Below are 26204 nucleotides of genomic sequence, written 5' to 3' on the forward strand. Positions count from 1 at the left end.
GGATTTTACATTCAAATACAACTCTAGATGGAAGAGATAATTAAGCTCATTAATTTCCTGAAGAGATCATGAGAGATAGATAGTCATCTTTTTAAGACTACAACTCTTTAAAATCTTTTTTCTTTTTTAAGTACATCAACCTCATTTCTTCATATTAAGTTATTAACAAACAACTTTCATCGCTTTTATCTTAAAAATATTTAAATCTCATTTATACTTTATATCACATTAATCACTTTTAAAAAGATAGTAAATTTTAAAATAATGTGAAATCATGTATTTTTTTTGCATATATGGAATTGCTTGAAAAATAATACATATTAAAAATGTGATATGTTATATATCGAGTCAAAAAGAATTTTTCTTCTAAAAAAACTTTTTCTCAATTTTTAAAGATAGAGGAGATGCTTCTTCTTTTTCTCAAAACTTTTTTACAACATTATAAAGCACAAGAACCTAATAAAAATATATTAACAAAATATATTAACATGTCATATTTTTAATATGTATTATTTTTCAATAAAAAAAAAAATCTAAATTCATAATATGTGGGCGTCCTTATCCTTTCCTTCCTAGTAAAAAATTGAAATTGTATTTGCTACTTGCGCGTTTAGACGTGTTTGACTATTAATCACACCATCGCTGACTTTGACAATTAGCGGTGCACATGAATAACAGAATAATGGGACTTAATTAATTAGTATTTCCATGCATACGTTGCGTAACGACAAATTAGATTATGAATTTTCTACTCTCATCTGTGGACCTCGAGGCTGTATATATATTACACATACGCGATTATTGTTCAGCACAACTCCAATCACCACCTATTTTCAAGTGACTTGCGCTACTTGCTTGTGAAAATCATCCTTTTGTTAGCTTTCCATATCTGCTCGAAGGAAAGATGAAAATGGAGGTGGAAATTATTTCCAAAGAGTGCATCAAGCCCTCTTCTCCAACACCCCCGAACCTGAAAACCTACAAGCTCTCCCTCTTGGACCAGGTCCATTCATCCATCTATATTCCTGTGATCCTCTTTTATCCCATGAACGAAAGCACAAGCCATTCTGTTAACGTTACTGATATTATCTCTCAAAGATCCCAGCTGCTCAAGCAATCCCTATCTGAAAACCTAACTCGCTTTTACCCTTTAGCTGGCAAAGTCAAAGATGAACTCACCATTGATTGTAATGATGAGGGGGTTTTTTATTTAGAAGGTTACTCAAACTGTCATCTTGTTGATTGCATCAGAGAGCCTGATGTTGTATCATTGCAACAACTTTTTCCGCAAGAGATGACTTTTCAAGATCCAGTTGAGGGAGATTATGTTGCTTTGATAAAAGTGACCAGCTTTGCATGCGGTGGTTTTGCCATTGGTGTCCTTGTTTGCCACATGGTCGCTGATGGAACTGCCTTCAGTGCATTTCTCAATGGTTGGGCAGCCATTGCTCGTAAGGCCTCTGAGCTTGTATATCCTAATTTTGATGCCCCATCAATTTTCCCACAAAACGATGCGTTCTCTAAAGAAGCAGCCATGACGACTTTTGCCAAGGCCTACAAAGCAGGTAGGTGTGTTGTAAGGAGAGTTGTGTTTGATGGCTCCGCCGTTGCATCACTAAAAGCCAAAGCGACCAGCTCAAGCGTGCCGAACCCAACAAGAGTTGAAGTTGTTTCAGCGCTCCTATGGAAATCCATCATGACCGCTTTAAAGGTCACTTCCGGCGTTCAAAAGCCAAACTATCTTACCCACTCGGTGAATTTTCGCCGAAGAGCAGATCCACAATTCCCAGACTCTTCCATGGGGAATTTATTTTGGGGAGCAGGCGCATTATGTACGGCTGAGAAGACAGATTTAGCTTACATGGTGAGCAAGCTTAGAGAAGCCATAGTGAAAGTCAACGCTAATTTTGTAAAAAGCCTACAAGGTGAGGGAGGGTTTTCCAATCTTTGTGAAGTTATGAAAGCAACGACAGAAGAACTCTCAAGTATCGAAAGTTCTTTTGGAATGAACTTCATTGCGGTTACCAGTTGGTGTAACTTTGGTATCTATGACATCGATTTCGGGTGGGGAAAGCCGATGTGGGTAAGCAGTGTTGGTTCAAGCGGCGATACGGAAAGCGTGTTCCCAACATCGTTAATTCTAATGGACACAAGATCCGGCGATGGAGTAGAAGCATGGGTTACATTAAATAAAGAAGAGATGAATGCATTAGCACAAGACAAGGAACTTCTTGCTTTCGCTTCTTTGGATCCCAGCCCCTTAAAATAGAAAAGGGTACTTACCATGCATCTATGAAGATCATCATTTCATTCTCTTGTTATGTAAGCTTGATCATGGCTCCTATTGTTTTCTTTTTGGGTTTTTGCTTTTGTATTTCTTTTCTGGCTTGATCATGGTTATCAACGAATAAATGCAATATGTTGTTCAATCAATGGAACATATCATTCATACCATTCTCCTTGTTAAAGCATGGCAGTAACAAAATAAATGCAGTTTTGTTTCACTTCATCAGGGGCTTGTAAGAGCAATTAAGTATATGTGTCCCAAAATGCAATTGACTGCATGTCCTAGGGTAAAATAATCATTAATATCATACTATTTAAAATTTCCTTATTGTCAATCCAGACGGCAAGCCTCCGATTCTTTACTTTTGGCGCAATCAATATTCTTTACTTAAATATTGTCTTTAAGGGGTAACTCAATTGGTTGGAGATCACGTCTTATAAAACGAAAGTCATTAGTTCGAATCTCCATTCCACCTTCTTGTGAACATGTAAAAAATAAAAATAAATAAAAAATCTTTACTTAAATATCAGCCATGCCGTCCTTAAGTGCTTTTGAGATGGCTTGTCGGTGGCTGAGTAAGGCTGACCCACCTCCAGTGCAGTGGGGAGTGGTCAGCTATCTTCTCTTATTAATTATGGGGTGGCCTACATGTCATTTGGATTCCAAATATAAAATCCTAGACGGTTGATGGATTCAAAGTTAAGATTTTTTATTTTTTATTTTTTATTATTTATTATTATTATTATTTATTTTTAAGTTGTGAAAGGATTTTTTTTTTTCTTTCAATCACAATAATTGTATGAAAACGATGGATGAAGGTGACTATGTTATTTTAAGGTCTTAAGGAGATACCAATAATTAATTAACCAAGAGAGAGAAATGACTGTGTACGATATTTTTTAGGAGATATAAACGTACATATAATTTGGCAAGTGGGTACCGCATGGAGATCGAATCATCGATCGTGGCAACATCATAAATTCCAAAACCATGGACTTCAATGATCGGAAAATGGCTCATGACTTTTTCTAGGCAAAATGTGAGGCGATGCTAGTTACCGATCGAAATCTCGTGAACCTTGAGGATCGATTAGCTATATTATGGGAAATATTACGTGTTCTTCTAGCGTTCTCTTGGTGTCCTTTCACTTGTGATGTAGCTTTTAAAATTACTGTTAAATTTGAGATTATCATTATTGACTTTTAATTTATTGATGATTTTAAAAGTCACATCACAGTTGAGAGGACACTAGAAGAACACCTAGCATTTTCCATATATAATTTGTTATATTGTTCAGCGCAACTCCTCAACAGTCAACTCCATGTACTTGCATAGTGGTGATCAGTGATGAAAATGGTTTCATTTTTACAGCTGCTACTTATAAACTTGTTTTCACTGATGTTTTGCAAAGTGAAGCTCATGCAGTCCTTTTGGTGGTTCATTTGGCTGCTTTTATGGGTTTGGGTCCCATCTCGGTTGAAGGGAATGCTCTAACTCCTTGTTATTTTAGCTCTTAATAGGCCTGCTTTTTTTTTTTTTTCTTAGTCTTTTGCAAACTCTATTTCTGATATTAGTTGCTTTGAAAGTGTCTCGATGTGCCAATTTTAGGGCACATGCTTTAGCTCAATAGGTGGCTTCCAATCGTGTTTTTTTAAGCATTCTTACAGGATCCCCGATTCTCTTTTCCATTCGGATCAAAAATAAAAAATATTCTTCCCCGTAACATTTTTCCTTATTCGATTAAAAAAAAAAAAAACTCCGTGTCCTTGCACTGCTTGTGAAAAACCTGCTCTTTTTGACCAATGGTCGAAAAGAGCAGAGATAGGAAATATCTTCCTCTGTAACTTTTTTCTTTTTTATTAAAAAAAAAAACCTCCATGTACTTGTGCTGCTTGTGAAAAACCTGCTCTTTTCGACCAACGGTCCAACGTGATCAGCTTCTCATTCAAGGAAAGTTGAAAATAGAAAAAAAATAAATAAATAAATAAAAAAGAGTATCTAAAGTAGGTTGAAGCACAATTTGGACCCGTTCTATAGATATATAAACCGGCCAACGTGTACGTACGTGAACCAGTCTTTCATGGGCTACCTATATCCTATTATTCCTATTCAACCATAATCAATATCCACTTCCAAGCATATTCCTCTTTTGAACTTCCAAGCATCTTCCTCTTTTGAACATCGACCCCTGATGGACCTTTTTCCAAACTCCTAACGAACCTTTGCACTCTTGATTTGATTTGATTACTCTAAATTATGGAATTTAGTTACTTTAATTAAGAGATTTATTTACAGTTGAAATTTCCAAATATAAATTTTTGTATATTTTCGAACCACCGTTTTCTAAAAACGCAGTCTGAACTGAACCTTTTCTATCGAAGGACGAAAATGGAATTAGCAGACAAAGTTTTGTCACAATCTGATTAATGTTTTACTTTTACACTTTAAACTCGATCTAATCCATTATAAAGGATAGAGTCTAGTGGTCTACTTATATATATATACCTTGTGATTTTTCAAGTCAAAAGTAAAACATCTGTTGGTCGACCCCGACACGATCAGATTGTGACAAAACTTTGTCGATCTGCTAAAATTTTCTTTACTCGATCGGCCTTCCCTCCCTTTTCATTCGTTTACTTTGTCAATTCCATTTTCTTCCTTAGATAGAAAGTTCAGTTCACACATACTCTCTGTCTGTTTTCCCATTCGATTTTAATATTGCCGAATCTCTGGTTGGTTTTGTCATGCCGTATGATCAGAAAAGGAAACTATATTTTATTACATGTTGCTTAGAAAAACAAAAGTGAGACGGCCTCCAATACTTGGAAGTCTTGAGAAAATTTTAATCATATAATAATTGTATAAAAAGTTAAATAAATCATACAAATGATGTTATCTGCCGATCTGCATGCGTATATATTTTAAGAGAGTTGAGGATATATATATTGACGTCATCACAACCGTCAACCATGCTCGATCGGATTGGTGTACGTATATTAAATTTGGCCAGTGAGCTCATGGTTGCATTGCCATAATCGATGATTTTGATGATTGGCACTTTGGGTTTTGGAGGTTATGCCCTTTAATTAGTCGTTATAACTGAGGTTACTTAATTGCGCCGTTTGAGAAAAACTTGCCCTTTTTGGCCACAGTGATTGAGCTCCCTAAATCTCCCTGTAGAAAAGCTGAAATGGAGGTGGAAATTATTTCCAAAGAGTGCATCAAACCCTCTTCTCCAACTCCCCCTAACCTGAAAACCCACAAGCTCTCCTTCTTGGACCAGTTCCTCCCTACCATCTATGTTCCCATAATCTTCTTCTATCCCATGAATCAAACCACAGGCCATGTTGTTGCTGATATCGTCTCTCAAAGATCACAACTGCTAAAGCAATCCCTATCAGAAACCTTAACTCGATTTTACCCATTTGCTGGAAAAGTCAAAGACAACCTCTCCATTGACTGTAATGACGAGGGGGTTTACTATGTGGAGGCCCATGTACAGTACTGTCATCTTGTTGAATGCCTCAATCAACCAAACCCTGGATTATTCTACCAATTTGTTCCCCGAGAGGGCCTTGGGAAAGAGGCAACAGCGGGAGATCAATCATGTTGCTATGATACAAGTGAGCACCTTTGCATGCGGCGGTATTGCCATTGGTGTCTTTATTTCCCACATGATCGCTGATGGAACTGCCACGAGTGTCTTTCTCAAATTAAGGTTGGGGTGCCACGGCTTACAAGACCCGTGAAGCTGTTTGTCCTAAATTTTGATGCCCCATCCATTTTCATACAAAACGATGGATACGGTAGAGAAGAGTCTTATACCTGTTTGTTCAATCCCTTCTTCAAATCAGGCAAGTGTATTTCAAGGAGAATTGTGTTTGATGCCTCGGCCATTGCATCCCTTAAGGCCAAAGCAACAAGCCCAAGCGTACAAAACCCCACAAGAGTTGAGGTTGTCTCGGCCCTCCTATGGAAATGCATCATGGCTGCTTTTAAGGCCACGTCCGGTATCCAAATGCCTACTTTTATTGTGCATGCGGTGAATTTTCGACCCAGAGCAGTTCCACCATTAGCAGAATATTCTATGGGAAATTTATTTTGGTCAGCATTCGCATCATGCACAACTGAGGAGATAGAGTTACCTAGGACGGTGTGTAAGCTGAGAGAAGCAATAACAAAAATCGATGGCGATTTTGTGAAAAGACTTCAAGGTGATGGAGGCTTTGCCAAGCATTGTGAGCTTGTGAAGAAAATGGTTGGGGCATGGTGCAGCAAGTTCTAGTGGAATGAATTACATTGCGTTTACCAGTTGGTGCAACTTTGGTCTCCGTGACATTGATTTCGGATGGGGAAAACCGATGTGGGTAAGTTCCGTTGGTGCCGGCAGCAATTCGGAGGACGTGTTCTCAAATATGGTCGTGCTAATGGACACAACATCCGGCAATGGAATAGAAGCGTGGGTGATGTTAGATAAAGAACATATGGATGCATTAGGACAAGACAAGGAACTCCTTGCTTTCGCTTCCTTGGATCCTAGTCCCATAAACTAGAAAAATGATTTTTTATTTTTTTTTATGGTTAAATACTAAATACCGCCATGGGGTTCTACAACTTTATTTTTTTCTCCTTAGGGTTTCATTTTTATCACAGGGGGTTCCTGTGATTTTGATAATAGACCAAATTAGTCCTCCATTAGTTGACCATTAGTTGACTTAACGAAATTCCACGTGGACTAATCAGATGTTGACACATGAAACTTATTTAATTTTTTTTTTTTAAGAAAAAAAAAAGAAAAGGAAAAAAAATGGGGGTGGCCGAAACCACCCCCAGTGGGTACTGGGGGTGACCGAAGCCACCCCCAATGGTGGTTGGGGGTGGTTTCGGCCACCCCCTTGGCTCCAACGGGGTGGCTTGGGTACTGGGGATGGCTCGGCCACCCCCATGGATCCGGCCAGACAGGCCACCCCCATGGCCAAAGGTGGCCAACCCCAAATGGCTAGCCACCCCCAATTTTTTTTCCTTTTTTTTTTTAAAAAAAAAAGAAGAAGAAATTCATTTTTTTTTTAATTTAAAAAATCAAGTAGGTGCCATGTGTCAACATCTGATTGGTCTAAGTGGAATTCCGTTAAGTCAACTAACGGTCAACTGATATAAGGACTAATTTGGTCTATTATCAAAATCACATAGACCTCATGTGATAAAAATCAAATCCTAGGGAAAAAAAATAAAGTTGTGAAATCCAGGAAAGTATTTAGTATTTAACCATTTTTAATTTTTATTTTTTCACCCTTGAATGTCGTTGTCCAGTGATCGATGTAGGCTTGATCATGTTGATCAACAAATTGTCTATTATCATTCTACTTGTTACAATATGGTGATCAACAAATAAATGCTTAAAATACTGCCTCAACTCTCTTTATATATATATATATATAACATCATTACACTTACCCCTTTCAAAATGACTACCCTTGATGAAATGTCTCCCAAACATTTAATTTGGCTAATGTTACGACCGTTGAAATCCTCTTTTTGCCCTTAAAATGAAAAATAAATAAATAAATAAATAAAAAAAAATAAAAAATAAAAAACAAAAACAAAAAAATAAAAAACAAAAAACAAAAAACAAAAAAAAAAAAAACTAACAGACAACAAGGCCGTGGGTCTTTTTTATCCTTTTATTTTTTCTTGATTTAAAAAAAAATAATAATAAAAAAAATAAAAAAAAATTGCAAGATATTTTTGTCATTTTAGGAGCAAATTAAAAGGGGACATTGAAATCCCAACCTTAAATAAGTTTTATACATTAATTAAATAAAAAAAAATCGGAAAAACATTACAAATTATATGATAAATTGATGGGAGTAAGTGTAGTTTATCCAAATTTGAAATATGTAGGGCGGTCAATTGCATTAATTTTGGGACATTTTCTGTCTAATTAAATTGCTCTAACAAGCACCAGAAGTGAAATATTCTGCATTTATTTGTTGTCTTCCCATGATCTAACAAGGAGAGGGTATTTATTTGTTGGTAAACATGATGAAGCCTAAATAGAAAATAGAAAAAATATATAAAAAAAAAGAAGAAGAAAGAAAGCCATGATCATGCCACGACATCGTAGTACAATGATCTTTACAGGTAAGAAATACAATTTTCTATTCTATGGGACTAGGATCCAAAGAAGCGTAAGCAAAAAGTTCCTGGTCTTGCTCTAATATAGACATATCTTCTTTATGTAACAAAACCCACTCTTCTATTCCATCGCCGGATCTTGTATCCATTAGATATATCCTACATTGGAACACAGTGTCCGATCGAATCATTGCTTGAACCAACAATGCTTACCCACACCGGCTTTCTCCACCCAAAAGCAATCTCATAGGCACCAAAGTTACACCAACTAGTAAACTCAATGTAATTCATTCCACAAGAAAATGTCATGCTTGAGACAGCTCTAGTCCTTGCTTTCACAAGTTCCCACAGCTTGAAAAACCCTCTATCACCTTGTAGGTTTTCAACAAAATCAATGTTGACTTTCGTTTTTGCTTCTATAGGCTTGCTCACCATGCAAGCTAAATCCACTACAAATATTTTCACATTTAATAACATTTGAATAGTGTAACTATTCACACATTACTATTCACATGTGAATAGTATATTAGTAACACTATTCACGAGCCACTATTCATGCATGAACAGTAAAACATATCAAAATTTGAAAATATTGGCACCCAAAGTTTGCGTTTAAAACAATCACCCATACCCAAAAACTTCAAAAAATTTTACTTTCACCCACACACATAAAACTTTTTTTTAAAAAAAATAAAAAATGAAAACATAGGTGGCTACCCGTTCCAAATCGGCAACCACACTTGGGGGAAGGGGTGGCCCCTCGAGCCACCCCAGATGTCCCTGGGGGTGGCCTTTCGGGCCAGCCTCCACTCCAACGAGGGGGTATTTTCGCTAAAATTGGATTGAATTTGATAGAATCATTTGTGAGTTTTCCGCTAAAATTGGATAGAATCATGTGTGTGCTATTTCCATTCCTAACATATGAAGTCTTGGTTTAAGCTTAGGCCACCATTGACTTTGTTAGAAATTTGAAATGCTTAACACTAATTGAAGGTTTAAATCGAAAGATACTTTCTTGTATGCACGAGGATATCTGTATTTGACTAAGAAGTATTTAATATCACAATCCAAGAGCATCAACAATAAGAGTTATTTTAGCTACTCAAAAACTCATCTCTTTTATTTTACCTACTCATTTTTCAATACATACTACACCAGTTGTCACCAATTGATAAAATTTTGAGATATGATAGGGGCTCAATTGAATCCCATATAAGACCCAATTTTTGTAGACATATGTTTTGATTTTGAGAAATGGTAAATGCACAACTTTGGCCAAACTTTTCCCTTATGTGGTTATTTTTTTTTAACAAAAAAAAAAAAAAATTCTTAAGCAATAACATCCTATGTGGTCATTTCTTTATAAAAAAAAAAAATGGTCTTTTTGTTCATAATAATGACCATTTTTTTTTTAAAAAAAAAGACCATTTTTATGAAGAAAAATACAACTTTTTTTTTTTAAAAAAAAAATACCAGAAAAAAGGGACTACATATATAAGATGTTATTGCTTTAGAATTTTTTTTTTTTAATTTTTAATTTTGTTTTCCAAAAAAAAAAAAAAAATAGAAAAGTTGGGTCAAAGTTATGCCAAAGTTGTGCCAAAAAGTTGTGCATTTATCATGCATGGACTCTTTAATTTTTATCTCTTTTTTAAAATTTTAATTTAAACATGACACAACTCTTATGAATTTATACCACATAAATAAAAGTTGGCTCTAAATAAAGCTCAATTCAGCCCCTATGGTATCTCTACAAGTTTTAGTTTTAAGCGTAGTTGATCAAAATAGTAAATACAGTAACTCCTGCATGGCTTTAGCATTCTTTCGTTCCTTTTGTATTAATGAAATTAAGGCTAAGCTAAGCCAACCTAGCTATCATAGCCAACATTGACATGACAACTACCTGGCCGGATTTGCACACTCTAGCTAGCTAGGCTATGATGATATTGGGTGGCTGAATGGGCGTTGCATTATATTAATGCAAAGCCAACCCGCATGGTAGCTAGCTAGGGGGCTGCCATAGATCGGCCCATCACCCTAGCTATCAGGCTCAATAATTGTTCACAAATTTTGGCAGCTTAGGTTAGATTACTACTTATTTAAAAGTTTATATTAATCGTAAATAATAATTTTAATTATTTTTTTAATATTATAAAACACTCTTCTTTACAAGTAAACTCAAACACCATATCAATAAATAAAGTTTAACATATGAAATATTCAATTAAAATGATTGATAAATTACAAAAGTATATATGGTTCCAATACAAGATTCTTACTCTAATTAATACCACGTTAAATTATCATATATTTTAAAATTTTAAACTGACAAAAATAATATAGATTCAATCTTACAACGAAGTGATTGCATGTAACCAAAGACTTTGTTGTGCATGTATTTATGAGGTTTGTGTCTCACATTAAAAAAAATATAAAGAAAAATAGTCGTTTATATACTTTAGTGGACCCAAGTCCATTAGCTTAGGATTTTAGGCTAAAATTACCAAATTCGAGCATTCATGGCTTTAATTTGCTAGCTGTAATGTAAGAATCAGATCGATATCCTCCATTTTCCTCTACTCAACGCTTGCCTATTTATAATTGACATACTTGCCTGCTTGTGAAAATTATCCTTTTGTTAGCCTAATTTCCATATCGTATATATTGAAATAAAGATGAAAATGGAGGTTGAAATTATTTCCGAAGAGTGCATCAAACCATCTTCTCCAACACCCCCAAACCTAAGAACCCACAAGCTCTCCCTCTTGGACCAGTTCATTCCTTCCCTTTATATTCCTATTATCCTCTTCTATCCCATGAACCAAAGCACAAGCCATGCTGTTAACGTTGTTGATATTGTCTCTCAAAGATCACTCATGCTAAAGCAATCCCTATCAAAAACCCTAACTCGCTTTTACCCATTTGCTGGCAAAATCAAAGACAATCTCTCCATCGATTGTAATGATGAGGGAGCTTTGTATTTAGAAGCTCGTGCAAATTGTCTTCTTGTTGACTACCTCAACCAACCTAATGTTCCCTCATCATTGCAAACATTTCTTCCCCAAGAGATCTCTTGGAAACAGGCAATTGCGGGAGATCATGTAGCTATGATAAAGGTGACCAGCTTTGCATGTGGCGGTATTGCGATTGGTGTCCTTGTTTCGCACATGATCGCTGATGGAACTGCCATGAGTGTCTTTCTCAAAGGTTGGGCTGCCAGTAGTGCTCATAAGGATTGTGAACATCTGTGCCCTAATTTTGATGCCCCATCAGTTTTCATACAAAGCGATGCATTCTCTAAAGAAGCAGCTATGGCGGCTTTTTCCAAGTCCTTCAAATCAGGCAATTGTATTGTAAGGAGATTTGTGTTTGATGCCTCAGCCATTGCATCACTTAAAGCCAAAGCCACCAGCTCAAGCGTGCAACACCCAACAAGAGTTGAGGTTGTGTCGGCATTCCTATGGAAATGCACCATGACTGCCTTCCAGGCCACTTCTGGTATTCAAAGGCCAACCTTTATTAGCCATGTAGTGAATTTGCGTCGCCGAGCAAATCCGCCATTCACGGAATCTTCCATGGGAAATATAATTTGGGGAACAGACGCATTATGCACGGCTGAAGAGATAGATTTAGCTTGCATGGTGAGCAAGCTTAGAGAAGCCATAATGAAAATCAATCCTGATTTTGTAAAAAGCCTACAAGGTGATGGAGGGTTTTTCAAACTTTGTGAGGTTTTCAAAGCAAGGACTGGAGCTCTCTCGAGTATAGAATGTTCTGGTGGAATGGATTACATTGCGTTTACCAGCTGGTTTAACTTTGGTTTATATGACATTGATTTTGGGTGGGGAAAGCCGATGTGGGTAAGCACTGTTGGTTCAAGCAACGATTCGGAGGCCATGTTCCCAAATACGATAATTTTAATGGATACAAGATCCGGCGACGGAATAGAAGCATGGGTTTCGTTAGATAAAAAAGATATGACTATAATAGCACAAGACAAAGAACTTCTTGCTCTCGCTACTTTAGATCCTAGTCCCATAGAATAGAAAATGGTATTTTTCACCAATAGAGTCAAGTCATAGGCTAATAAGGAGTAAATCTTCAATTTTTTTTTTTTTTTTTTTTTCTGCCCTTAGAGTGAGAGTCCATGTTTTAGAAGTCAAGACCCAATTGATCTTTTATGTAATCAGTAGTCTGTTGTTCTTCTATTTAAAGGAGAAACTATCAATAATAAAGGATCGATGATGGTTGATTACTATCTTAAAACATTTTATTTGTCAAAAGATTTAGGTTCCCTCTTATATTATGTTACTAGTGGGTTCACATAAGTGGTAGGGAAACGTACAAGCTCTCCTCTTCCTTTTGGACCAAATCTGTCCTTCCATCTATATTGTGATCTTCTTCTATCCCACGAACCAAAGCATAAGCCATGTTGTTGTTGATATTGTCTCTCAAAGATCACAATTGTTAGAGTAATGTTACAAGTCCATCTTGTGTCCTTCTTGAATCCCTCCAAGAATAATGTGACTATTAAAATCACCATTAGATTTGTGATTGATCATTATTGAATTTTGATCAAATGGTAATTTTAATAGTCACATCATTCTTGCAGAAACTCAAGATAGACATAAGATGGACTTATAGAATTACTCGCTATAGCAATCCTTATCAAAAACCCTAACTCGCTTTTACCCATAATCCATATGTAAACTGTCATCTTGTTGACTGTTGAGTGTCTCAGCTAGCGACAGTAACCATTTGGATTTGGGCCTTATACCCACCATCATTATTTGGTTAGATCCGACCCAACATAGTCCTACCTTGGAACCTCCATCTTTTCCTAATTTTTCTAAGACATTTTCACTAGAAAAATTTAAAATTAAATTATAATAAAAACCCTAACCATAGCCCGGATTATAAGTTAGTAAATTATAATTTAATAGAACTCATATCGCTCGAAACCAACTTTATGTTCATTGATATGTCAAGCAAATCAAGTGTCTCTTCTCGTTTTGTTTGCTATTTTTATGTAAAGAGATACTTTTTGGAAAGCTCTCCAAACTCAATGGCATGACAACGCAATTATGTTTGCACCAACCTGCGAGGGTCGGTCATAAAATGCTGAAGGCTTGTCGCTGAAGACAAGATTTAAAAGATTAAAAAGAACAAATAAATCATGCAGACGATATTGTTATTGCCAACCACTCCTTTTAAATTCATGTTTCATGTTATTTTTAAATGTATGACAATCATATAATAATCTACTAAATAATATTAGTCAATTTAAATATTCAAATTTTAGTTGAGGAAACCACTCCTCGAAATACTACAGTTGGCACTAGTGGTAGTGGTGCGCGCCTTCGCACGCAGACACTGAGTTGAGAACTCGAAAGCCTTTTTATTTTTGTTGTTTTGTTTCCAAAATTAAATTGAATTTGTATACAAAAAAGCAACAACTGGAGTCACACGTACATAATAAGAGTAACAGCCAAGGACTGAAACTAAAAGAAGGAAAATGGCCAATTTACACCTAAGTCGTAATAATTAATTAAATTATTTAACTTTATAATTAAATTTACATGTCAAATTTTGTTGCCTAATTTTTTTATCATTAAGATGCTGCCACTTATGTTTATAAGATAATATATATAGATTTTTCTGTTTTTGAGCCACCATTTAAAAAAAATGCAGTCACAAATGAAACAGAGGGAGAGTATATATGTGTGAACTGAGCCTTCCATGGATGGAAGAAAATGGAATTAGAAGACAAATTAAAGTTTTGTCACAATCTGATAGCGTGGGGTCGAGGACTCGAGCCCGAGATGTTAATATTTTACTTTTACACATTAGACTCGATCTAATCCATTATGAACCCTACTAAACGTGCAGAACACCAAATAAAAATTGCATGGCCAATGGGACAAGGATAGAGTCTAGGGGTTTAGTACTTTTACCTCGCGATTTTTTAAGTCAAAATTAAAATATCCTGCGTTATTTATTTGTTGTCTTCCATGATCTAACAAGGAGAATGGTATTTATTTGTTGATAAACATGATCAAGCCTAAATAAAGAATAAAAAAATAATAATAATTAAAATTAAAAAAAAAAAAAAAAAAAAAGCCATGAGCACGTACGACATAGCAATACAATGATCTTCATAGGTAAGAAATACAATTTTCTATTCTATGGTACTAGGATCCAAAGAAGCGAAAGTAAGAAGTTCTTGGTCTTGCGCTAACGTACATAGTCATATATTCTTTGTCTAACAAAACCCATGCTTCTATTCTGTTGCCGGATCTTGTATCCATTAGATGCATCTTACTTCGGAACACCGTTTCCGAATCGCCGTTTGCACCAACACGGCTTATCCACATCGGCTTTCCCCACCCAAAATCAATGCCATAGGCACCAAAGTTACACCAACTAGTAAACCCAATGTAATCCATTCCACAAGAAATGCCAAGCTTGAGATTGCTCTAGTCCTTACTTTCACAAGTTCCCAAAGCTTGAAAAACCCTCAATCACCTTGTAGGTTTTTAACAAAATCAACGTTTACTTTCGTTTTTGCTTCTCTAAGCTTAGTCACCATGCAAGCTAAATCCACTACAAATATTTTCACATTTAATAACATTTGAATAGTGTTACTATTCACATGTCACGAGACACTATTCAAGCGTAAACAGTAAAACATATCAAAATTTGAAAATATTAGCACCCAAAGTTTGCGTTTAAAACAACCATCCACACCCAAAAACTTCAAAAAAATTTCACTTTCATCCACACACATAAAACTTTTTTTTAAAAAAATAAATAAAAACACAAGTAGCTACCGGTTCCAAATCGGCAACCACACATGGGGGAAGGGGTGGCCCGCGAACCACCCCATAGGTGGCCAACGCCACCTCCGGCCACCTCTGGGGTGGCTCGCGGGCCACCCCAGATGGCCCTGGCAGTGGCCTTTCGGGCCAGCCCCCACCCCAACGAGGAGGTATTTCCGCTAAAATTGGATTGAATTGAATAGAATCATTTGTGAGTTTTCCGCTAAAATTGGATAGAATCATGTGTACGTGTGCTATTTCCGTTCCTAACATATAAAGTCTTGGTTTAAGTTTAGGCCACCATTGACTTTGTTAGAAATTTGAAATGCTTAACACTAATTGAAGGTTTAAATCGAAAGATACTTTCTTGTATGCATGAGGATATCTGTATTTGACTAAGTATTCAATAGCACAATCTAAGAGCATCAACAACAATAAGAGTTATTTAGCTACTCAAAAACTCATCTCTTTATTTTGTCTACTCATCATTTTTCAATACATACTACACTAGTTGTTACCAATTAATAAAATTTTGAGATATAATAGGAGCTCAATTGAGTCCCATATAAGACCCAACTTTTGTAGACATACGTTTTTTTTTTTTTTAGAAATGATAAATGCACAACTTTGGCCAAGCTTTTTCCTTATGTGGTCATTTTTTTTTTCAAAAAAATAAAATAAAAAATAAAAGTCTTAAGCAATAACATCCTATGTGGTCATTTCTTTAAAAAAAATAAAAATAAAAATAAAAAATTACCATTTTTATGAAGAAAAATACCGTTTTTTTTTTTTTTTTTTTTAAATGGTATTTTTCTTTTTTTTTTTTTTTAAAAAAAGGACTACATATATAGGATGTTATTGCTTTGGAATTTTCTTTTTTCTTTTTAATTTTGTTTTAAAAAAAATAAAAAATAAGAGAAAAGTTGGGTCAAAGTTGTGCCAAAAAGTTGTGCCTCTATCATGCATAGCCTCTTTGATTTTTATCTCTTCTTAAAAATTTTAATTTTAAACATGATACAACTCTTATGTGACTTTGTACCACATAAATAAAAGTTGGCTCTTACTTAAATAAAGCTCAATTGAGCCCCTATCGTATCTTTAAGAGTTTTAAGCGTAGTTGATCAAAATAGTAAATTCATTAACTCCTGCATGGCTTTAGCATTCTTTAATTTCGTTCCTTTTGCATTAATGAAATTAAGGCTAAGCTAAGCCAACCTAGCTATCATAGCCAACATTGACATGAGAACTACCTGGCCGGATTTGCACACTCTAGCTAGCTAGGCTATGATGATATTGGTTGGCTGAATGGGCGTTGCATTATATTAATGCAAAGCAAAGCCGATGTGGGTAGGCATTGGTGGTTCAAGCAACAATTCGGAGACCGTGTTCCTAAATGCGATACTTTTAATGGATATAAGATCCGGCGATGGAATAGAAGCATGGGTTTCGTTAGATAAAAAAGATATGACTATATTAGCATAAGACAAAGAACTTCTTGCTCTCTATTTTGATCCTAGTCCCATAGAATAGAAAATGGTATTTTTTTACCTATAGATTCAAGTCGCAAACTAATAAGGAGTAAATCTTTTTTTTTTTTTTTTTTTTTGCGCCCTTAGAGTTAGAGTCCCAGTTTCCCAATTGATCTCTTATGTAATCAGTTGTATGCTGTTCTTCTCTTTAAAGGATAAACTATTAATAATAAAGGATCGATGATGGTTGATTACTATCTTCAAACATTTTATTTGTCAAAAGATTTAGGTTCCTCTTATATTATGTTACTAGTGGGTTCACATAAGTGGTAGGAAAACTTACAAGCTCTCCTCTCCGTCTTGGACCAAATCTGTCATTCCATCTATATTGTGATCTTCTTCTATCCCACGAACCAAAGCATAAGCCATGCTGTTGTTGATATTGTCTCTCAAAGATCACAATTGCTAAAGCAATCCTTAGAAAAAACTCTAACCCGCTTTTACCCGTAATCTGTATGTAAACTGCCATCTTGTTGACTGTTGAGTGTCTCAGCTAGCGACTGGATTTGGGCCTTATACCCACTATTATTATTTGGTTAGATCCAACCTAGCATAGGCCGACCTTGGAACCACCATATCTTTTCCTAATTTTTCCAAGACATTTTCACTAGAAAAATTTAAAATTAAATTATGGGAAAATTAAACTTTACCCTCCTAAAGTTGGCAGCGATTTTCAATTCGACCTCCAAAGTTTTAATTTTTGCAATCTACTCCCACAAAGTTTCAATTTTTTTCAATTCAGCCATTCTGTCAGTCAAAGCCACTATGACTGGCGGAACAGTAATCGCGTGCGTTGCACGTGATTACTTATGCCTTTTTGTACTCAAAATGCCCCCATCCCAATAGACTCTCACTCCTTTGTTTGCCGACAACGACCCAGCTCTCAGCTCTGATTTCCACTCCATCTCGTCGTGCACGAAAGCTAGGATGTAGCCGTCATCCTCTTTCTCCGAACTGGGGCTACTTGGAAGGAACAGAGGCTCACCACCATTCCTCTATTCTCCATAGATGCGCTTCCTTAGCTCTCCAATGAAGAGGTCTACTTTGGCAAAACCCGATACTTTTGGCCACATTGCTTCACCGACGGCAAGGGTCGGGTTCTGGGCGAGGAGGAGCGCGCTGCTGAGAACGTCTACATCAAGGTCTTCTATTGTTTTTCTATTTGTTTGGTGAGAAAATGAAGAAAGCGCTAGAAAAAAAAAATGGGAAAAGTGAAGAAATTAAATCGATTACAATCAGGTCCAATCGATTAAATCAATTCCAGTCCACCAATGGATTAAATCAATTCCAGTCTACCAATCAAAAAAACTTGGACAAATTTATGTTGATTTAATTAAATCGATTAATTTTTTTTTTTTTCCATCAACCAGTCAAAGCAATTTCAGTCCAACATATTAAGCGGACCTCTGTTTGGAGGCTGAGAAAACTTGGAGAAGTGAAGAAATTTTGATATTGAATGCTTACTTCTTTTTTTTTCTTTTTTAATCTGAGCCGCTTTGACCATCAGAACCCACCTTGTGGTTCTCGGAGATGAAGGTGATCATGAAGCTCAAGAGCAACATCGAACCCATATGTTTTGCTTCACAGATGAAGCCTGCAAATTGCAAGCAACTGGTGGAGGCTTAGTCTCTCAAAACCGTCTGTTTATGTTGAGAAGGTTATGTGAAGAATTGCGAAAAGGCCCAGCTTCACAAATTGAACTTCCTGTTCTGAAAACAAATATAAGAAAGGTCAATTTTTACCTTTCTATAATACCATGATAAAGAGTTTAATAGGTTATGAAAAGACTCTCAGCCAATTTGTGAAGCAGAGAGGCTCAGCTTATGTTTATGGATTTGACGACACCTAGGAGGAATGGAAGGACGAGATGGTTGGGATTGTCAAGGCTTTGCATCAAAAATTGCCCATTCAGATGAGGGTAGTTTTTGGTAATTGATTTGATGAGGGTGGGGACATTTTGGAGAAAAAAAGGCAACAGTGATCACGTGAATCGCACGTGACCACTGTTCCGTCAGTCAAAACAGCTTTGACTGACGGAATGGTTGAATTGAAAAAAATTGAAACTTTGTGGGGGTGAATTATAAAAATTAAAATTTTGGAGGTCGAATTGAAAATCGATACCAACTTTAGGGGGTTAAAGTGTAATTTTTCCTTAAATTATAATAAAAACCCTGACCATTGCACGAATTATAAGTTAGTAAATTATAGTTTAATAGAACTGATCATATTGCTCGAAACCAACTTTATGTTCATTGATATGTCAAGAGAATCAAGTGTCTCTTCTCGATTTGTTTTCTATTTTTATGTAAAGACATACTTTTTCGAAAGCTCTCCAAGCTCAATGGCATTACGACACGATTATGTTTGCACCAACCTGCGAGGGTTGGTCATAAAATGCTAAAGGCTTGTCACTGAAGACAAGATTAAAAAGAACAAATAAATTAATCATGCAAAGGATGTTATTGCTGACCACTCCGTTTAAATTAATGTTATTTTTAAATGTATGGCAATCATACAATAGTCTATTAAATAATATTAATTATTTTAAATATTCAAATTTTAATTGAGGAAATCACTCCTTGAAATACTACAGTTGGCACTAGTGGTAGTGGTGCCTTCGCGCGCAGACATTGAGCTGAGAACTCGGAAGCCATTTTATTTTTGTCCTTTTGTTTCCAAAATTAAATTGAATTTGTATACAAAAAAGCAACAATTGGAGTCACACGTCCATAATAAGAGTAACAGCCAAGGACTGAAAATAAGAGGAGGAAAATGGCCTGTTAGAATCCTCTCTATTTTAAATGAACTGGATAATATCCAGTTAGTTATAGTAGATGTGTATTATTGTTTTTTCACTTTTTGAGGGAATAAAAATATCCCTACTAACTAAATATTATCTAGTTCATTTGAAATTGAGAGGATCCTAATTCGTATATAGAACACCAAATAAAAATTGCATGGCCAATGGGACAAGGATAGAGTCTAGTGGTTTAGTACTTTTACCTTGTGATTTTCGAAGTCAAAATATTAAAATATCCTGTGTTATTTATTTGTTGTCTTCCATGATCTAACAAGGAGAATGGCATTTATTTGTTGATAAACATGATCAAGCCTAAATGGAGAAAAGAAAGAAAGAAAGAAAAAAAAAAAAGCCATGATCATGCCACGTACTACATAGCAGTACAATGATCTTCACAGGTAAGAAATACAATTTTCTATTCTATGGGACTAGGATCCAAAGAAGCGAAAGCAAGAAGTTCCTGGTCTTGCGCTAACATAGTCATATCTTCTTTGTCTAACAAAACCCATGCTTCTATTCCGTTGCCGGATCTTGTATCCATTAGACAAATCCTACTTCGGAACACCGTTTCCGAATCGCCAGATGCACCAACAAGGCTTACCCACATCGGCTTTCCCCACCCAAAATCAATGTCATAGACACCAAAGTTACACCAACTAGTAAACCCAATGTAATCCATTCCACAAGAAAATGCCATGCTTGAGACTGCTCCAGTCCTTGCTTTCACAAGTTCCCACAGCTTGAAAAACCCTCCATCACCTTGTAGGTTTTTAACAAAATCAACGTTTACTTTCGTTATTGCTTCTCTAAGCTTGCTGACCATACAAATTAAATCTATCTCATCAGCCGTGCATAATGCGCCTGTTCCCCAAATTATATTTCCCATGGAAGATTCCGTGAATGGCGGATTTGCTCTGCGGCGCAAATTCACTTCATGGATAATAAAGGTTGGCCTTTGAATGCCAGAAGTGGCCTTGGAGGCAGTCATGGTGCATTTCCATAGGAATGCCGACACAACCTCAACTCTTGTCGGGTTTTGCACGCTTGAGCTGGTTGCTTTGGCTTTAAGGGATGCAATGGTTGAGGCATCAAACACAATTCTCCTTACTATACACCTGCCCGATTTGCAGGGCTTGGACAAAGCCGTCATAATGGCTTCTCTAGAATACGCACCGTTTTGTATGAAAATCGATGGGGCGTCAAAATTAGGACATACAACTTTTTCACATGCCTTACGAGCAGTGGCTGCCCAATCTTTGAGAAAGACACTCAAGGAAATTCCATCAGCGATCATGTGGGAAACAAGGACACCAATGGCAATGCCGCCGCATGCAAAGGTGGTCACTTTTATCATAGCTACGTGGTCTCCCTCAGTTGGCCGTTTCCATGATTCTCGGGGAAGAAATTTTTCGAAGGATGGGATATTAGGCTGGCGGAGGCAATCAACAAGATGACAATTTAGATAAGCCTCTAAATAAAACACCCCCTCGTCATTACAATCAATGGAGAGATTATCTTTGATTTTGCCAGCAAATGGGTAAAAGCGAGTTAGGAATTCTGATAAGGATTGCTTTAGCGAATGTGATCTTTGAGAGACAATATGATCAACTGCAGCATTATTGCTTATGCTTTGGTTCATGAGATAGAAGAAGATGACAGGAATATAGCCGAAAGGACTGAATTGGTCCAAGAGGGAGAGCCTGTGGGTTTTCAGATTAGGGGGCGTTGGAGAAGAGGGTTTAATGCACTCTTTGGAAATAATTTTGACCTCCATTTTCAGCTTTCTTTTCAAGCAGATCTAGGCATGCATGCAGCTCACTGTCGCCAAAAAGTAGCAAGCTTTCCACAAGCAGCGCAAGTAGATTCTACTTTTACTCGATTATTTTCTCTGTACAATCCATGTTCAATTTATACACAAACTACGTCGTTCGCTTTAGGAATTTAATTACATAAATGAGAGTCTGTGCATTGAATCATTTCTGGTAGGTGGTGTGATTGGCGCATGTTTGATGGATTGGCGCTACTTGTTTCCATATTCGATCGGTTAATGTGTATGTTATTGTATTTTATCATGGTGGATATGGCCATAAGAGAAAATGGTAGTAAAATCATGGCAATTATGTTACAATCTGGAGGTGGATTTGAACCTTTAATTAGTAAAATATAATTTTCACAGTTAAATGATAATAAGAAGATTAGAACTTATAGACAGAGGAATCTAAATGAACCTATTATAATTACAATAATCAAATACAATCTGGGAGATAAATATCAATCATAATTAGACTTGAGTTGCTTGACCAATTAATCTTTATCAATAGAACAGATGGTGATGTTTGCAGTACTGTACGTTGGCATTCTTATCAATCTGATATGATAGGTTAACACCTTCGTCCTACATAGAATGCAATGGAGCTAAGGCCAAACAAACCTGATATGTGAAACCTTTAATTGGAGGGGAACCTAAAGCTCATCATTATTGAAATTTAGGCCACCTTTTTGCTGCATTTTTTGAAATTTCTCTTCATTTTTGGATCCGGGGTGATGAAGTGTGTTTTAAATTAAATGGGGTCCTTTAGCAGCATGACTGTCACTCTTCCCTATTCTTGATATCATATTTAGCTCTCAAAACATTTTAAAACCATACGGAACTTATAAATTGGTAATAACTAATAATTATTACCAATATACAAAATCACTAAAAGTGATTTTGCATTTTCCTCCAAGCCATACACAAAGAAATATGCATGCATGCAGTAGCCACTTTGATAGCGTCTATCTATCATAGCTAGGCGCATATATATAGGAAAATGGCTAATTAAACATTTAGGCAACACCTGAACAGATTTGTTGGTAAACATGATCAAGCCTACATCCATCGTGGACAACGACATTCATGGTTGGAAAATACCAATTATTTTCTAGTTTAAGGGACTAGGATCCAAGGAAGCGAAAGCAAGGAGTTCCTTGTCTTGCCCTAATGCATCCATATCTTCTTTATCTAACAACACTCACGCTTCTATCCATCGCCGGATATAGTGTCCATTAGCATCACCATATTTGCAAACACGCCCTCAAAATCCCCGCTTGAACCAATCGAACTTACCCACAGGGCCACATCGGTTTTCCCCATCCGAAATCGATGTCACGATAACTTATGCTATGCAAGTATCAGCCAAGCAGGGTCAAAAATATTTTTTATTTTTTATTTTTTGAATTGATCAAAATGAATCAAATGATTAATTAGATTAATTGACTTGGCAAGTCTTTCTTAATATTGTTTGGCATCCCGCGAATATTTTAATCTTGAAATTGTACTAATCAACTTATCAAGTCTTTTTAATTACTTTTTGGCCTCCAAAAATTTTGTTGGGCACCGGAAGACTTCTTATTTTAATATTTGTAATGACATCGATTATCACCTTTTATAGTTCACAACTTTTTCAATTACATCTTTAAACTTTAAAAAGTATTAATTTAGGTTTACCATCTTCTAGAAATTTGCAATGTTAATCCTCAAGTCAAAATTCAGTGTTATATTTATGGAACTTAATACAAATCAGTACAATCACATAGACTAATTTTTCATTTTCTTTTCTCTTTAAATTAAACCCAAAATAGAAGAAGCTGAATTTATATTTTTTTAAATTTCACTTGCTGTCAGTCCAGATGGGTCTGATGTTGTTTTACATTGCAATTACGTACAATATTGGTAATTACCATTGGAGTAATTTCTGTTGCACAACATATGACCACCACCATATATATTCCATATGCTTTCTTTCACCTCAGAAAGATGACAACTGCTATTATGCTAGGCAACACATAATATGGAATGTAGCTACCACACAAGCAGCTATATTTGGCTACATTGACAAAATCATTGGTGCATACGTTTCTCGCATGTGCACCAACACACTATATTTACCAGTATTACACCCAAACCATTCCCAACCAGCCAAACACTACAAGGAGGCATAACCCACTATTACCCACAAAAACCGAAGGACGTATTCCATAAGGCCCTAACAACGAAGTAAAATGTAGTCTACATTTTTCCTACTATTCTTACACCAATCTATTACACATCCTCCTTAATGGCTCGTAAATTACATAATACAAGTATGAATCACCGGAAGAAACGCATATTTCCTAGAACATCCAAAAGAATGACATACTGCATAAGAGTTACTCAAAAATAAGACAACCAAACAAGAGGCAGCAAAAACTAACCACCACCTGCGGGGGGTGGGTGGTTCTTCCCTCTCTGCCTATTGACATAGATTTTCAGTTGTCTACCATTTCAAAAAATATATATTGACGGGGAAAAAGAAAATACAGGAGCAGGTACAATGAACCCCATGTAACACCCCAAAAAAGAACCAATGTCACTCAACTGCATGCAGCTTACAAGCAAACATGAAATTGGTATTGACAATCTGGACCAGAGCTTCATTCCCATCAGAAGTATGGCTTTCTTCCATATTCCAGAATCAACCGTACAGAATTGAGCACCAGCCACGGTCGATCAAGCATCAAGAATAGGGAAGTGAAAGTCTGGCCACTTTGGATATGCACGCTTATACAAGCTCATGCACACAGTGTCATGCTGCTGAAGGACCCCATTTAAAACACACTTCATCGCCCCTGAGCAAACAAGGAAGAGAATACCATTTAATTACAAAATAAATGAAGCGAAAAGGTGACCCAAATTTCAATAATGATGAGCTTTAGGGTCCCCTCCAATTAAAGGTTTCACATATCAGGCTTGTTTGGGCATTCCAAGAATATTGAACAGCTCCATTGCATTCTAATTAGGAACAAAGGTTCAAATCCACATCCAGATCGTCCATTAAAGAAAGTAATGGTCAATCCATCATGATAAAATACAATAATATAGGTATTAACAAGTGTAATCTGACTTTTCTCCGGCATCAAAGCATGCCCCTTGAATTCAAGGCATTCATAAGGATTTTCTTTATTTAAAAAAAAAGGGTAAGATCAAATTGAATTAAAACTAACAAAAGTACAACAAGAGGGGGTGGGAGACCCCAACAAACACTTCAATAAAGTCAATACAGTGCTTGGAATTCAAGGCATTCATAAGGATTTTCTTTATTTAAAAAAAAAGGGTAAGATCAAATTGAATTAAAACTAACAAAAGTACAACAAGAGGGGGTGGGAGACCCCAACAAACACTTCAATAAAGTCAATACAGTGCTCAAGAAAAACATTTAACAAAAAAAAAAACTGAAATAGGTCAAAAAGTTGGCCCAATCCAAATCTTCTCGACCCAAAAGCCAAACAAAGACAGTCAGATCGGCAGTTTTTTACGCAAGCTAAAGGATGAGCTATTTAGAGTCACCCGCTGCAGCAGAAACGGAGCTTGGATGCCATAGTGGCAGCAAGGCATTCATAAGCATCTTAGCATACAATGAGAAACTAAAACATTGACAGTCCTCATAACCTGTTTTTTTGGATAATTAATCGAACAATGGATAAATTCTTTTGATAGGTAATTAATCAAACAATGGATAATAACCACAAGGCTTTATAAAGTACATCTAACGGCTATTTATTTTCCCAACATAGATGCCTAACAAAATTTGAACAATTTCCATTTTAGTCTCTGGCTCTTCTTTTCCTTTAGATGAAAATTCTAATATTATTTGAACAATGGCTTCATCAGCGCTACACACAAACTGTATTTTTCTGGCTAGATGCCAAATATTCTTCCTAATGCTAGGCAGGTGTCAGATTTCATATCATCATAATTGGTTATGGTACCATATAATATTAAGGATGACACAACATTTTAATATAGATCCAAACAAAACCACGTCAAAAGCATGGAGGACACATTAAACAGCAGCCTTAAATCTGCATTATTATCAACCTCATCACTTTGGGATGAAAAAAAATACCAGATTCCTTTCAAAAGATATAACATGTCAGAATAAGCACCATACCATGTGTACCAACAGGTTCTTTAATGCGACCACGGCGACCACATTTGGTCCACACTTCCACAGGCTGCAATAACCACCACCAGTATCAAGTATCCATTCATGAGAAATGTAGTATAACACTCCAAAACCTCTTCCTCAAAAAAAAAAAAAAAAAAAAAAAAAAAATTACTGAAAATATTCAAGATTAGCAAAGAGATTCTCTTACCTTAAACCATCTCACATCCTCGGGGCTATGAAACATGTATCTCACCATGGCTTTTAATTTTGACACTCTTTGTGGGTAACTGCATCAGGAAAAGCTTAAGCTTTAAGCTAAGAAGAGTAACCAAAAATCGTTAAATTTGTATCTTGTCTACCTAACTTTTCATAGGTATTAGGTATATAATATCAGCTTCAATAAACATTTGTCAAAGTTACAGCGTTTATATAGCATGTATATAGAGATCAAGAGCATCCAATATAAAAAAAGTGTTGCCACATCATCTAAACAATAATGTCCAAACCAGGATTGGAGCACGTAAGTTCTATTAATCACACTACTAAGAAATTTGTCATTGTCTCCTGCAAACGTTAGTCAATCTAATCATGAATTTCTTTTTGGCAATATGCACTTATACAGAGTTTAGACCAGAAAAAAGAAAAGTACAGTGATATTGAAGAAAAGTT

The 26204-nt window shown here is 36.0% G+C and overlaps 4 protein-coding genes and 1 pseudogene across 4 annotated transcripts in view; 3 read left to right on the forward strand and 2 right to left on the reverse strand.

Annotated features, from left to right (window-relative positions):
• The first annotated feature begins 828 nt into the window (after nt 1-828).
• LOC132190565 (stemmadenine O-acetyltransferase-like) lies at nt 829-2433 on the forward strand. The gene has a single exon (XM_059605596.1). The coding sequence runs from the start codon at nt 905-907 to the stop codon at nt 2267-2269; it is 1365 nt and encodes a 454-aa protein (XP_059461579.1). The 5' UTR covers nt 829-904; the 3' UTR covers nt 2270-2433.
• A 3044-nt stretch (nt 2434-5477) lies between these two features.
• On the forward strand, nt 5478-6840 carry LOC132191080 (stemmadenine O-acetyltransferase-like; annotated as a pseudogene).
• Nucleotides 6841-11074: 4234 nt separating this feature from the next.
• On the forward strand, nt 11075-12690 carry LOC132190127 (stemmadenine O-acetyltransferase-like). The gene has a single exon (XM_059605021.1). It carries the CDS (start codon nt 11098-11100, stop codon nt 12466-12468), a length of 1371 nt encoding a protein of 456 aa, XP_059461004.1. The 5' UTR covers nt 11075-11097; the 3' UTR covers nt 12469-12690.
• A 7294-nt stretch (nt 12691-19984) lies between these two features.
• On the reverse strand, nt 19985-21343 carry LOC132191081 (stemmadenine O-acetyltransferase-like). Its single transcript, XM_059606095.1, has one exon. The coding sequence runs from the start codon at nt 21341-21343 to the stop codon at nt 19985-19987; it is 1359 nt and encodes a 452-aa protein (XP_059462078.1).
• Nucleotides 21344-23691: 2348 nt separating this feature from the next.
• Nucleotides 23692-26204, reverse strand: part of LOC132191082 (uncharacterized) — a 5938-nt gene continuing 3425 nt past the window's right edge. Inside the window, exons 9-11 of the mRNA XM_059606097.1 lie at nt 25744-25822; nt 25539-25602; nt 23692-24216 (exon numbers count right to left, since the gene is read on the reverse strand). Of these exons, the coding sequence (XP_059462080.1) occupies nt 24098-24216; nt 25539-25602; nt 25744-25822 (262 nt within the window). The 3' untranslated portion in view covers nt 23692-24097. The remainder of the gene's footprint in view (nt 24217-25538; nt 25603-25743; nt 25823-26204) is intronic.

This window comes from Corylus avellana, chromosome ca8, assembly GCF_901000735.1.
Source record: "Corylus avellana chromosome ca8, CavTom2PMs-1.0".
In the NCBI taxonomy this organism is placed as follows: Eukaryota; Viridiplantae; Streptophyta; class Magnoliopsida; order Fagales; family Betulaceae; genus Corylus; species Corylus avellana.

What these genes read in the sequence shown, in the direction of transcription:
- LOC132190127 (XM_059605021.1), top strand. Translation starts at nt 11,098, where the DNA reads ATGAAAATGGAGGTTGAAATTATTTCCGAAGAGTGCATCAAACCATCT.
- LOC132190565 (XM_059605596.1), top strand. Translation starts at nt 905, where the DNA reads ATGAAAATGGAGGTGGAAATTATTTCCAAAGAGTGCATCAAGCCCTCT.
- LOC132191081 (XM_059606095.1), bottom strand. Translation starts at nt 21,343, where the DNA reads ATGGAGGTCAAAATTATTTCCAAAGAGTGCATTAAACCCTCTTCTCCA.